The 13,474-nt window shown below is 41.0% G+C and overlaps 2 protein-coding genes and 1 non-coding gene across 4 annotated transcripts in view; 1 reads left to right on the forward strand and 2 right to left on the reverse strand.

The window, feature by feature from the left end:
• The window catches only part of LOC110498696 (otoferlin), a 55,092-nt gene extending 52,179 nt beyond the window's left edge, over positions 1-2,913 (forward strand). The window contains exon 41 of the mRNA XM_036953813.1: positions 1,826-2,913. Coding sequence (XP_036809708.1) covers positions 1,826-2,006 — 181 coding nt within the window. The 3' untranslated portion in view covers positions 2,007-2,913. The remainder of the gene's footprint in view (positions 1-1,825) is intronic.
• A 61-nt stretch (positions 2,914-2,974) lies between these two features.
• On the reverse strand, positions 2,975-3,047 carry trnaa-agc. The gene has a single exon. It is a non-coding gene; the product is annotated as a tRNA-Ala (tRNA).
• Positions 3,048-3,684: 637 nt separating this feature from the next.
• LOC110497601 (microtubule-associated protein RP/EB family member 3) lies at positions 3,685-12,951 on the reverse strand. Of its 2 annotated transcripts, none has more exons than XM_021573808.2 (7): positions 12,620-12,951; positions 10,789-10,912; positions 10,303-10,448; positions 8,553-8,709; positions 7,274-7,416; positions 5,848-6,000; positions 3,685-5,596 (listed from the first exon to the last, which is right to left on the reverse strand). In XM_021573808.2, the coding sequence occupies exons 2-7, from the start codon at positions 10,907-10,909 to the stop codon at positions 5,528-5,530; spliced, it is 789 nt and encodes a 262-aa protein (XP_021429483.1). In that variant the 5' UTR covers positions 10,910-10,912; positions 12,620-12,951; the 3' UTR covers positions 3,685-5,527. The 2 variants fall into 2 exon arrangements, with proteins under 2 accessions (XP_021429483.1, XP_021429482.1); XM_021573807.2 differs by having other exon boundaries at positions 8,508-8,709.
• Between the last annotated feature and the right edge of the window lie 523 nt (positions 12,952-13,474).

The raw sequence follows: 13,474 nt of genomic DNA on the forward strand, positions 1-13,474 counted from the left end.
GGTGCAGTTAGAGTGGGGAAGGGCCATTGGAGTGGGGAAGGTGCAGTTGGAGTGGGGAAGGTGCAGTTGGAGTGGGGAAGGGGCAGTTGGAGTTGGGAGAGGGCAGTTGGAGTGGGGAAGGGGCAGTTGGAGTGGGGAAGGTGCATTGGAGTGGGGAAGGTGCAGTTGGAGTGGGGAAGTGGCATTGGAGTGGGGAAGGGGCATTGGAGTGGGGAAGGGGCAGTTGGAGTGGGGAAGGTGCATTGGAGTGGGGAAGGTGCAGTTGGAGTGGGGAAGGGGCATTGGAGTGGGGAAGGGGCATTGGAGTGGGGAAGGTGCAGTTGCGTGATTTTTTTGCATTGTGAGGTTGCCCTAAAACAACGATCTGCCATGCGGTCGGAACGCACCCTCGTCGGAACGCACCGGAACGTAACAGTGCATTTTGATAAAAATACTTACAAATTGCGGACTGAAATTGCTGAAATTGCTTCGACCAAGTACCGGATTTGACCAAGGATCATCATACTTTGCAAGGTAAATTACTAAAATACCCTTTATTCTTTCCATAATTTGTATGGATTTTTTTATGTTCACAGGAAACCGGCACTATATTTTATAGTCATATTTGCTAATCCTTTGTTTGTCTGTGTGATGGCCTTAAGGCATTAGTGTGGTCTAACCAACCAGCCCTATTTCCCCCCCAGCCGTCCAGACACAGCCTTCCTATGTTTCCTCATGCCTTTCAAAGCCATCAAAAACCTCACCTGCAACCAGTACTTCTGGCTCACGGTCAAGTTAGTGGTGGCCCTGCTGCTGGTGCTCGTCCTGGGCCTCTTCATCTACAGCATGCCTGGATACATGGCCAAGAAACTAATGGGTGTCTGAGGAGTGGAAATTATTAAACGGGATAGTTCAGCGATTTAACATGTATTTAGATATTTGTTACCTTACCTTGAAAGAAGTTGACAAGGTGGGACTGCAATACCCACTTTGGTTTTGTTTAACTTGCCACTGCAAACAAGGTGAACTATAGTTTAAGAAAAGACGACTCAACAACTTCTCAACTCAGTGCTAAATTCGAGGACTTGTTTTCCCTAACAAGCGTCTCCTCTTCTCGTGGAGTCACATGTTTTTGCCATGTGACAAGACAATCGCACACACACACACACACACCATGTATCGGAAATGAAAGTAACAAAACCACGTCCAAGTAGAAATATAATATAAGAAATCAGATTGATGATGTATTATATATACACACGTCCCTTTCAAGGACCAGTTCAACGACATAAAGTAGAAAACATTTTTAATATTGTGGTGTAGCGGAACACTTCAATGTACAAAATCAACTGTTCGGTTTGCAAATCTGATTTTGTTCTCGCTTGAAGTCACGTTGTATTAGCCTTCGTTTGGCATGGAATGACTGCGCTTCGGCTGTTTACATGAATGTGTATTTGAATGTCTTTGTTCAACAGCGTGCAGCAAGTAGTACATTATGTATGCTCTGTTGTTTGTGAAGAAACTGGCAAGGACAATAACTGATCCTGTTTTCTTTGTCACTCCATACATTTGAATCCAATACATCAGAATCCAATACAATCTCAAGTGTTTTCAAATATACCTTAGTAAGAAATTATGCATCAATATTATGTATCAACATTTCAACTAAAAATGTCTTATATTTATTCAGGATCTTCATTAGATTATTATAAGACATTAAGGTGTCATACATGCTTATGTCAGGTCTTACAATGCGTTATAACCCACTGTACCACAAACTATTCTACTGTCATGAACTTTACTGCAGTCAAGCGGTAACCAAGCAACCGTATTTTCTCTCCTCCAGCCGTCCAGACACAGCCTTCCTATGGTTCCTCATGCCTTTCAAAGCCATCAAAAACCTCATCTGCAACCAGTACTTCTGGCTCACGATCAAGTTAGTGGTGGCCCTGCTGCTGGTGCTCGTCCTGGGCCTCTTCATCTACAGCATGCCTGGATACATGGCCAAGAAACTAATGGGTGTCTGAGAGAGAGGGTTGTGTCCTTCATAGCCAGACGTATGTATAGCCTACCATGTTTTAAATGCAGTGCCTACTTTGTCTTCAGTGGAGTACATTTTTTTTGGTGTACCTTGATAAGCAAACATTGTACAATGCAGCTCATTGAGACTCCACTTGATGTCTGAGAGGGTGTTCTTGTCTGTAAAGGTCTACGATATCAATAGGCAGTTAGGTTTCAGCCCTACACACCAGACCCGGGTTCAAATACTATTTAAAATAATTTATAAATGCTTTGCTTGTCTTCAAGGACCAATAAAATAGTCAAACTATAAATCCCACCCATCTGTTGCTCTAGGTAGTATTTTATAGATTTTATATAGTATTTTAACCCAAATCTGCTACACATAGACCTATGTATGTATAACCTACTATGATTTCAGTGGAGGGCATTATTTGGTGTGCCTTGATAGGCAAACACAGCGCTGTGCAGTCCCTTATGGCTACTGGAAAAATGCTTGACTTCCTTCACTAGTCCTATGCTCTGCAGCCAATTTGTGTGTGTTGATGTGTATTTAGGCCTACTTCCAAAAGTTATAGAGTTGACATGATACTGTAGTTTAGTTGTAACACATAGTTTTAATTTACTGGCCACAGAATATTACACTAGCTGCCATGAACATATCTATGTCCAATTCACTTCCAATGATCTTAGCTTTATTTTATTGCAAACATAATTATTTGAATTGACAATATTGTATTGAATTAAGAAGTTGATTAAATCTATTAAATATGTAGTCTATTTACTGATATGTGTATTGTCTGTAGGCCTAACCCACCACACCATCAAAAGAAAGGACCTATTGATAAAAACGTTTCGTAGGTTTACAATCTCTCAGTTCTAAAGGTTGATTTAGATATTTTATGTTATTTACATTAAGAGAATAAACTCATAATAAGCGCACTTACATTGACTTCTGTCGAAAACATCAAAACTTTGGAGGATGCGGGCATCGATCCCGCTACCTCTCGCATGCTAAGCGAGCGCTCTACCATTTGAGCTAATCCCCCGGATGGGGGCACTATCGCCTGTACCATATAAGACGTTGCCGCTGTTGTGTTATATTTCAAGCATTGCCTGTATTGGTGTGAGTAGTACGGTGGTTCGACATTCATATCCGAAATTGTAGATCCATGTTCTTTCTACATGGATGTTTCTGACTGATCTACGAAATAAATATAACAATACAATTCATTTTACCACTGCAACACATTGTGTGGAACAATACTGCCCTCTACAGTCGTTGAATGGAAATCCATTGTCTTTTCTGGGCCCTATTTAAAAAAAAAAATGTTTTAACCTTTATTTAACCAGGCAAGTCAGTTAAGAACAAATTCTTATTTTCAATGACGGCCACTAGGCTACCCTGCCGCCCCTATCATTGACAGTCGGGCCCATAGTGCAGTGGTTCCCAACTAGGGGTACTAGAAATGCTGAGGGTACTTTGCCATAGGCCTACTGGTAAAATGCAAATGAGGGGGTACTTCAGGGGTACTCCGGGCAGAGCAAAATCCAGTTGGTGGTACAGAAACCAAAAAAGGTTGGGATTCACTGCCATAGGGGGCCAAGTGGGGCCCCGCCCTTCTACGGTTTTCTGTGCACACAATCTTGTAGCTAAACAGAAATAAACAATAATATTAGAACAGCTTATTTCACAAACGTTTATTTAGTTACTAAAACTCAAAGAGATGAGAGTTATGCAAACAATGGTATGCAGTCAACGCTCGAGAGAGAATGCAGGTCAATTTCTATTGCAGATGGCTATTTGCATTGTAAAGGCAGTAGTACAGGGGAAATGACTTATATTCCTTATGATGCTCATGACGACCAGCATCATTTTGAACTGGTCATAGACCCCTAACTAACTCTGTGTGTCCCAAATGGCACCCTATTCCCTATATGGCGCAGTGCTTTTGACCAGTAGTGCACAGCATACACGAAATAGGGTGCCATTTGGGACGTAACTCTGACTTCACTGTTCACTAAACTCAACCTGCAATTCCTAAGACTACAGCTGAGCAATATATTATAGCAAACCAAAAGTACAAACATAGCAAAATCAGCAGCAGAAACGTGATATGATCAAATCAAAGTAAATCATTTTTTTTCGGGCTCTTTTAAAGCTGAAATCCGCATATGGGAAAACAGCACCACTGTTCTCCTCCAGCACGTTTGTTATTGTTTTATTTATGAAAGGGAGGAGCATCCAGCATCGTGGAGAAAAAAAAAACAGTGTTCGTTGTTTGAAGTAACTTCTTTTTGGCATTTTTGTATATATCGCAAACAGACGTGTCAGTTTCACCATTACGGATTCCAGCTTCAAAGAACACATTTTTACAGTTAAATGTAAAAAAATATTTTACTGCCATAATGTCAGCCTACATAGTACCTCAGGTATTGTTAATACCAAATGAAGTTCAAACTCACTATACATAATAAATACCATGGCATTTAAACCAGACACTTCTGACTGAAGACAAAATCTACACATAAAATAGTTGACAAATATATTGCCCATTATTCACTGTCAATTTATAACATCCTCATGCTCAGATACAGCTAATCAAGAATGAGTACAGTCAAAGAGCATTGATCATATCCTATGCCCTAAATGATCACTTTTTATGTGTTTTCCCTTGATGTTACCACATGCCATCAACTAAAGGAAAAAGCTTCTTAAGCTATTTCACTGCCATCAGCACAAATGACAGCATTGTTTAATATTCATACATTTTGCATCAATTGTTCGACTATTTGTTAAATCAAATCAGTAAATAAGAAAGTATTGACAAATGAAATACAATTTGTTGTCATAGACCATTTTGTTAGAGTCTAAGTATGACTCTTGTGGTAATGGGTAACCTGTCATACAGTAACATGCACAAGGTGCTTTCTATACTCTGGAACAAACCCAAAATGAGGTTTCAAAAAAGCACGAGTCAAACCAAAAAACAAACTAACAAATGCATTCTGACAACTACCTCATTTCAAAACCATTCCTTTAAATTAAATAAAAAATCATATTTACAACTCTGAATGAATTGTGTAGGCCTAACATCCCCATTAATATCACATTGGTTTTGTTCATTTCTCTGTGTTATACTATGTGCCATGCTGGAACGACTAGGATATGTTCTGTTATTGTTGCCTCTACTGTGTCATTGGGGAGGGGGGAGGGAGGAGTAGCTTAGGACACTGAGAAGTAGAGGTGTATGTACAGTAGATAGCCCAGGGGAAGGGGGGAGACAAACATATATAAATATGAAGAGAGAGGAAGAGAGGAAAAGAGAGAGAGAACAGGGACAGGATAGAGGTATTTATAGTGTGCAAAAAGAAGGACAAAGGAGAGAGAGAGAGAGAGAGAGAGACAGAGAGAGAGAGAGAGAGAGAAACAGAGAGAGGGACAAAGGAGAGAGGCAGAGAGAGGGTGAATATGGATGGAGAGTTTAGACGAGGGAGAGGGGGGATATGGACAGAAGGTATAACAGGCTCAGTATTCATCCTGGTCCAAGTGGGCCTGTTCATCAATCTCGTCATCATCTGGTGCAGCAAAGCCATCCTGAAACACAAAACACAGATATCATCAGATTTACAGTGTATGTTGATGATAACCCACAACCCCTAATATTTGATACATGAGAGGGGATAGATCCAATTAAGGATAGCTCAGGGCTACACGTAGAATATTGTAGCATCTCTAGTTAAAAAAAAGAAGCCTATTCTTTATTCAGTTTCAGTGTTGTGACCAATGATGTACAGGTATATGAACACAATGAATTATGCTGTATATGTCTGGGTTGTGACGGGTACCTCTGTGGCGTAGAGAATGTCCATGATCCTGGAGAGGTGAGGGTTGGTGTCACTCTCGTGTTCTTGACAGATCAGCTCAATGTCTCTCAGCTTACTGAAGTAGAAATCTCTTTCCTTCTCTAGTCCGTCCACTGTCAACTTCAGCTCCATCAACTACACAGACAAGAAAAGCTTGTGTCAAACACATGGGGAAAAAAACAGGTCGATGTACAGTGCCTTCGGAAAGTGTTCAGACCCCGTGACATTTTTCCACAATTTGTTACGTAAAAGCCTTATTGTAAAATGTATTAAATTGTTTTTTTCCCCCCTCATCAATCTACACACAATACCCTATAATGATAAAGAAAACTGAATAAAAAAAACTGAAATATCAGATTTACATAAGTATTCAGACCCTTTACTCAGTACTTTGTTGAAGCACCTTTGGTAGCGATTACAGCCTCAAGTCTTCTTGGATATGAGCCTACAAGCTTGGCACACCTGTATTTGGGGAGTTTCTCCAGTTCTTCTCTGCAGATCCTCTCAAGCTCTGTCAGGTTGGATGGGGAGCATCGCTGCACAGCTATTTTCAGGTCTCTCCAGAGATGTTCGATTGGGTTCACCTCGCTGACCAAGGTCCTTCTCCCCCGATTGGTCAGTTTGGCCGGGCGGCCAGCTCTAGCAAGAGACTTAAGTTGTTCCAAACTTCTTCCATTTAAGAATGGAGGCGGCCACTGTGTCCTTGGGGACCTTCAATGCTGCAGAAATGTTTTGGTGCCCCTCCTCAAATCTGTGCCTCGACACAATCCTGTCTCGGAGCTCTACGGTCAATTCCTTTGACCTCATGGCTTGGGTTTTGCTCTGACACGCATAAGGTATTTCTGTTTTTTATTTGTAATAAATTTGCAAAAATTCTAAAAACATGTTTTTTCTTTGTCATTATGGGGTATTGTGTGTAGATTGATGAGGGGGAAAAAACAATTTAATCCATTTTAGAATAAGGCTGTAACGTAACAAAATGTGAAAAAAAGTCAAGGGGTCTGAACACTTTCCAAATACTCACTGAGTACTACAAACTTATGTTAGTTACATGCTTACTATACTTGACCTAAACTTACATTTTGTTTCCTAATATGCATGAAATATACCTTTTTATTCTCCTATTTTTTGTGTAAGTCACAACTGAGTCAAAAATTAGGATACAAACTCTAGTGTGAACTTACACTCACACTTCACATTACAAAGACCAGAGCATGGATGTAGCCTACAGCCTAGTCTCAGGGCTAAGCATGACTCTACTTGCAGTAAATAAAACCTGATAACGGAGGTGAAACTAACACAGGATACCGTCATTCGTATTGAATACTGTCAATACCACATTAGTATGGCCCAAGAGTTTACTTCTCCAATGTAGAGTAAGGCCTCCTTACCCTCCCTGGGACTCTACCTGTTGATTCAGCTCCATGAGTTCCCCGTCGCTGCCCCCGTTCCGCGCCAGAGCCGGGGTCTTCCTCACATGCACGGTGGTGTTCAGCACCCTCTGGGGCGCGGGCATTATCTTGGGCACTGTGGGCGACATCCTCTGAGGGCCTGGAATGATCAGATGGTGTTAGGGCTCTATTCGTTTTGTAAAGCTGAAGCGTTACCGATTGTGCGGTAGAAATGTAAAGGTCATTTCCGATTGAGCCGACATCTGGAGCATATGCAGTTTACCGTGAATGCAGTCTCCGCTAAACGCAGAAGCATTGCCTTTAAATTTCAACCAGGCTGCAACGCTGAACTTCCGTGGTACTGATTGCGTACCGAGTACTGATTGGAGTCCTTAGTGTTGCAGTGCAGGTTTACTGTTAGAAAATTTAGGCCTGGATTCAATCCAATGCGCGTTATTGAGCAGCGCACTATAAACAGACTCTTAAAGGTAATTTACAGTGAACGCGATCTACGCAAACTTCGGGGGAGAAGGCCTTTAAAGGGCACATTGAGGGCTCTCTAGTGCTCTGCTCTGTAAATGCGCCTTGGATTGAAACCCAGCCATACTCACAGAAAATGTCAACAAAATACTATTCAACTAATATTTGTAAACTAAAAGTAGTAGAAATAGTAGTAAATACTAGCAAACATAGTAAACAAATGCTCGTTGTTTGTCACCCCATGCGATCAAAGCCATGGATACTACTGCTATAGTGTTTCAACGAGAACCCATGTTGTAAGCATAGCAAAATGTTGCGCCAGTAGTGTCGGTAGGAACCGATGCTGATTTATTTTCAACCTTAATACCAAAAGACGATGCACAAAAAAAGCTGTTTTTACACATTGCATGTCTAAGTTCATGGCTTAAAACATCTCTGTTAGTACAAAGGGTCCCAAAGAGGGGTTATTATCAATTCGCTCAATATAGAATAACTGGAACAATTTTATTTATAAATTGGAAAAGAATGTATTAGTGTTCAAAGGGTACTGTGAAGATCACAAGAATACCGACACTGACTCCCAGCGCTACCTTTCCTTGGCTGTTTCTAAAACGCTAGCCTGTGAAATGACCATCCCAGAGATCTCATCCAGTGGAACATGCACAAACAGACCAGTTGCTTGCAGAGCGCTGTGCGTGTTTTGAGCCATCCAAAGCTCAATCAGCGAGCCAATCCCATTCAGAAGAGATATAACCATTGTTTTGGGGTTACCTGGAGGACCATGAGTTCTCTTTGGTCTGTGGGAAAAGTGATCACCTGGATTGGGGGCGGGAGCCATGTCTTGCCCCTGTCTGGCTTGTAGAGGGTCGTACTCCTTCCCATCATAGTTGGCGTCGAAGAACTTCTTGAACCACTGCACGAACTCAAAGTTGTCCTGGAACTTTCCTTTTACGAGCTTCTCGACAGGAATTATCTGTAGGAATGAGAATAAACATTTGAAAGCTTTTTGAGAGATGAAAATCTAGAGGCTGGCTGAAGTCACAAAGGAATGAATCAAGGGAAAATGGGTACGATAAACCACTGTTTCAGACACAAATCATTTTTGTTATGATGATACGTTCCTTCATAAAGTATTCATACCCCTTGACTTATTCCACATTTGGTTGTGTTACAGCCTGACTTCAAAATGGATTAAGGGCTCTATTGAGTCTGCATCGCGGATGTTCAGCTTTACAGCGTAACTGAAATTTAAAGGCAATGTTCCCACTTTTAGCGGAGACTGTATTCACGGTAACTGCTGCATATGTCGGCTAAATCGGAAATGACCTTTACAGTTCTATTGTGGAAACTGTAACACTTCAGCTTTACAGGTTGACTAGAGCCCTAAATAGATGCATTTTTCACCCATCTACACACAATACCCCATGTTCCACTCAGGAACATTGAATGTTGTCTTGGTAAGCAACTCTAGTGTAAATTTGGCCTTGTGTTTAAGGTTATTGTCCTGCTGAAAGGTGCATTTGTCTCCCAGTGTCTGTTGGAAAGCAAACTGAGACTTGTTTTCCTCTAGGATTTTGCCTGTGATTAGTTCTATTCTGTTTATTTTTATCCTAAAAAACACTTCCCAGTCCTTGCCAATGACAAGCATACCCATAACATGATGCAGCCACCACCTGCTTGGAAATACGAGTGGAACTCAGTGATGTGTTGTGTTGGATATGCCCCAAACATAACTTGCCCCCAAAATAGCTTTGAATTCAGAATATAAAGTTAATTTCTTTGCTACATTTCACTTGCATGTTTTGGAATATTTGTATTCTGTACAGGCTTCCTTATTTTATTGTGAAGTAACTGCAATGTTATTGATCCATCCTGAGTTTTCTCCTATCACAGCATTTAAACTCGGTTTTAAAGTCACCATTGGCCTCATGGTGAAACGCCTGAGCAGTTTTCTTCCTCTCTGGCAACTGAGTTAAGAAGGACGCCTTTATCTTTGTAGTGACTGGGTGTATAGATACACCTTCCAAAGGGTAATTCATATCTTTACCATGCTCAAAGGGATATATATATATTTTTACCCATCTACTGATATGTGCCCTTCTTTGCAAGGCATTGGAAAACCTCCCTGGACTTTATGGTTTAATTTGTGTTTGAAATTCATAGCTTGACTGAGAGACTTTACAGATAATTGAATGTGTGGAGTACAGAGATGAGATAGTCACTCGAAAATCATGTTAAACACTATTATTGCAGACAGAGAGTAAGTCCATGCAAATTATTATGTGACTTGTTAAGCAAATTTTTACTCCTGAACTTATTTAGGTTTGCCATAACAAAGGGGTTGAAGACTTATTCACTCAAGACATTTCATTTGTAAAAATTTCTAAAAACATAATTCCACTTTGACATTACGGGGAATTCTGTGTAGGCCAGTGACACAAAATCAAAATGTTATCAATTTTAAATTCAGGCTGTAACACAACAAAATGTGGGAAAAGTCAAGGGGTATGAATACGTTCTGATTTGTAATGTTTTATAGATGAAGACAAATAGACAATAGTCTGACTTTGTCGACTCCCATCCTCTTGAAGGCAGCCTGGAGAACTTTGAAGTTGTGTATGAACTCATGTTCCAACTTGGCCTGGAACTTAACCTTCTTTAGCAGGACACAGCCTGGGAACAGCATGTCCATGAACTGACAGTACGCTGCACCTAGAAGGTAAACAAAAGGAGAAAAAGTGCATACTGGTATAAGACAACACAATTCAAATCTCATCTCCACTCATTATTTGAATGGGTTTGGTGAGGACTTGAGGTCCATCCCAGCAGGTAAAACTGGTTGAAAGGATGCCATGATTATAACCAAACTATAACCAGTGTAATGATGTCATTTCAACCAGATTTTCCCAAAGGGATAGGGAAAGGACCCATTCATTTACATTATTTTGGAGACGATAGAACGACTCGTATGTTCTCTAGGTGGAGATAAGGAACCCGAAAATAGAGAACTTTGGAGGCACAACGCAATCACAAGTCAGGAATGGAGACCTACCCGAGCAGAGCTGTTCTATCTTGGTGTAGGTGAGGTGTAGGGAATCGTTGAGCCAGGCCAGCATGTCATGTCTGCTCAGGGTGTCACAGGACACAGACGTGGCGTGCACATTCACTGCCATCTTCTATACCCAAGGAAAGAAAATACATCACAAGAATTAGACATTCACTGCCACACTTTATACATGAAGAAAAAGACATCCCAATTTGACATTCACTGCCACACTTTATTACATGAAGAAAAAGACATCCCAATTTGACATTCACTGCCAAACAAAAAAACATGGCAAAGATGTTAAACTGGGCTGCATTTGAGAAAACTCCATAGCATACCCATAGCAGTGCTGCAAAACATAAAAGGACTTTTGTGGTTCAAAATAGAAGGACTTCAGGGATCTATTGTAAAGAATTCAAGGAATTCATACTTTGTTAGACAAGAGACCATGAGGGTTCCTCACAGGGTCACAAAACATCAGCAATGAGGGCTTTGTTCCAAATTTTGCTCTGACATGGTCTACACTACAGCCTTGACTACAGGTATGTATTTGTTTCACTACAAAACATGAATGTAAATAGAAACTAATGTATGCCTAATGTTAAAGTGAACACTATACCGTCTGGGCTGGTTTGATGTTTGCAGGAGTGATTTATTTTTAACATTTAATCTTCTGTTGTCACAATAATCCTCTCAGTTAAGACAGAATTTCCTAGTACTTGATTTCCTAGCAGCACAGACAGACAGCAACATCTTAAATGCATTAACAACAATCGCTCTTATTACCACGGAGAAATCACTAGCACTGATGACACTGATAATAACCAATCAGATTTTTTTTTCTTCTCGTGGCTATCACCTGACCCAGGATCTGTGGATACGTGCAGAGGAAATGGCCATGTGTTTGACATATGTATGATCTGATCAAAATAAATAACATAGACTAGTATCATCACCTTTTTGGAAATGAAAAACAAAAGGCATTAGCCAACGTAACGAGTTGCATGTAGAAAGGTTAGACTTACACTGTACATATTTGTATGACGTTTAAATTATGGGAGTATAATTTATTCATATTAATGAATGATCAGTCTGTGCCGGCAGAGGAGAATGGCCTAGCTCTTTTCCCATTCCTGCCCTTGCTCTCAGAAACATTATAAATGATTGCATAGCGATATACAATACTTGCACCTCCGAGGAGCGTGCATTGAATAGCACTAGCCTGCCTATCTGTCAAAATCCCAGGTGGCAGCACAATTAGGTAGGCTAATTGTAGCCTATTACGGACAGTAGGCCTACTCCACCTCTGTTAACTGTTTTATAGAGGGCTGTATGTAAAAGGGTTATTAAACACCTGGGTTTATAACACAATCATGACTATTCTACTGTAATAAAAGCCCAATTACAAGCAACCATAAACACCACAGACACTACCGTGGGAGGAGTCAATTTTATTCTCGTCTCTAAATCCTATTCTATTCTAGGCCTTTACAGAACGGTGCGCAATCTCACTCTATATAAGGTTCACAAAATATATTAATTTATTCGGTATTTATACGCAGTAAATTGATCATGTATAGCATGCTCAGAGAAGAATACATTTGCCCTATTTGTATTAGGTGTAAAGAAACAAAACCCTGCAATGTTACAGTTGCTATCCAAGGAGCCGGGCCCCCTCTGCAGGCCTCTCGGAGTAGAGGGCTGTCACTGTAAACGAAATATAATCACTGAATGGATAAGAGGCACCATATTATGCCATAAAAATGCAAAAGGCACGCATAAAATGTCTAATTTGCTAAGGCAAATGCAGTGTTTGGGTAAAACATGCATTACTCACTGTATTCCGAGAGCTATCTTTCTCTGTTGTTATTTCGCTGGCAGTTTTCCTATGCTCCAATCCTCCGCTGTAGCTGTTGCCAGAACTCCTGCGCCGTGCACTGGTTAGTAACGGCCCGCCCCCACTACTTCAACAGTGCTATCCGGGATATTTGGGACGTCCCTACCGTAAACCTCACTAACCCCATGGGTGAAGGTAAGGCGGTACGGTCCGGTAAGGCGTCCCGCCAAAATAAATAGTGAGCCTGTCACAATAATAAAAACAAAATGTCAAGAAAACTGTAGGCTGTTACACCATTATTTATCATTACTGTGTGTCAGAGGGCGAAAGGATTTGAAAACGTGTGGTACGGCTGCAACCTGGCCCAATGTATTTCGTATTATTCTGTACGTAAATCCGAGAAACTAATGGTTACTTACATACATAGGCTAGGGGTTAGGGTTACATTTAAGTTTATGAGTTAGGTTAAAGGGCTTTAAGGTTAGGGTTATGGGAACGGTTTGCTAAAAGGTTTAGGGTTAAGGTTAGGGGAAGGGTTAGCTAACAAGCTTAAAGTTAGGATTAGGGGAAGGGTTCACTAACATCCCAGCTAGCGTAACCAGTGTGAAATGGCTAGCTAGTTTGCAGGGTGCTCGCTACTAGGCTTTTGTGGAGCGATAGGTAACAATACTTTGTGGGTGTCAGTTGTTGATGTGTACAGAGGGTCCCTGGTTCCAGCCCAGGTAGGGGCGAGGAGAGGGACAGAAGCAATACTGATATACTAGCAATGAGGAATTGGCCAAGAAGCGGCACTCTTCCGGGGGGCCGGAACTGAACATTCAAAATGAATGACTGCCCAGAATCAGCCCAAGTACA

Source organism: Oncorhynchus mykiss, chromosome 19 (assembly GCF_013265735.2).
Source record: "Oncorhynchus mykiss isolate Arlee chromosome 19, USDA_OmykA_1.1, whole genome shotgun sequence".
Classification (NCBI taxonomy): domain Eukaryota; kingdom Metazoa; phylum Chordata; class Actinopteri; order Salmoniformes; family Salmonidae; genus Oncorhynchus; species Oncorhynchus mykiss.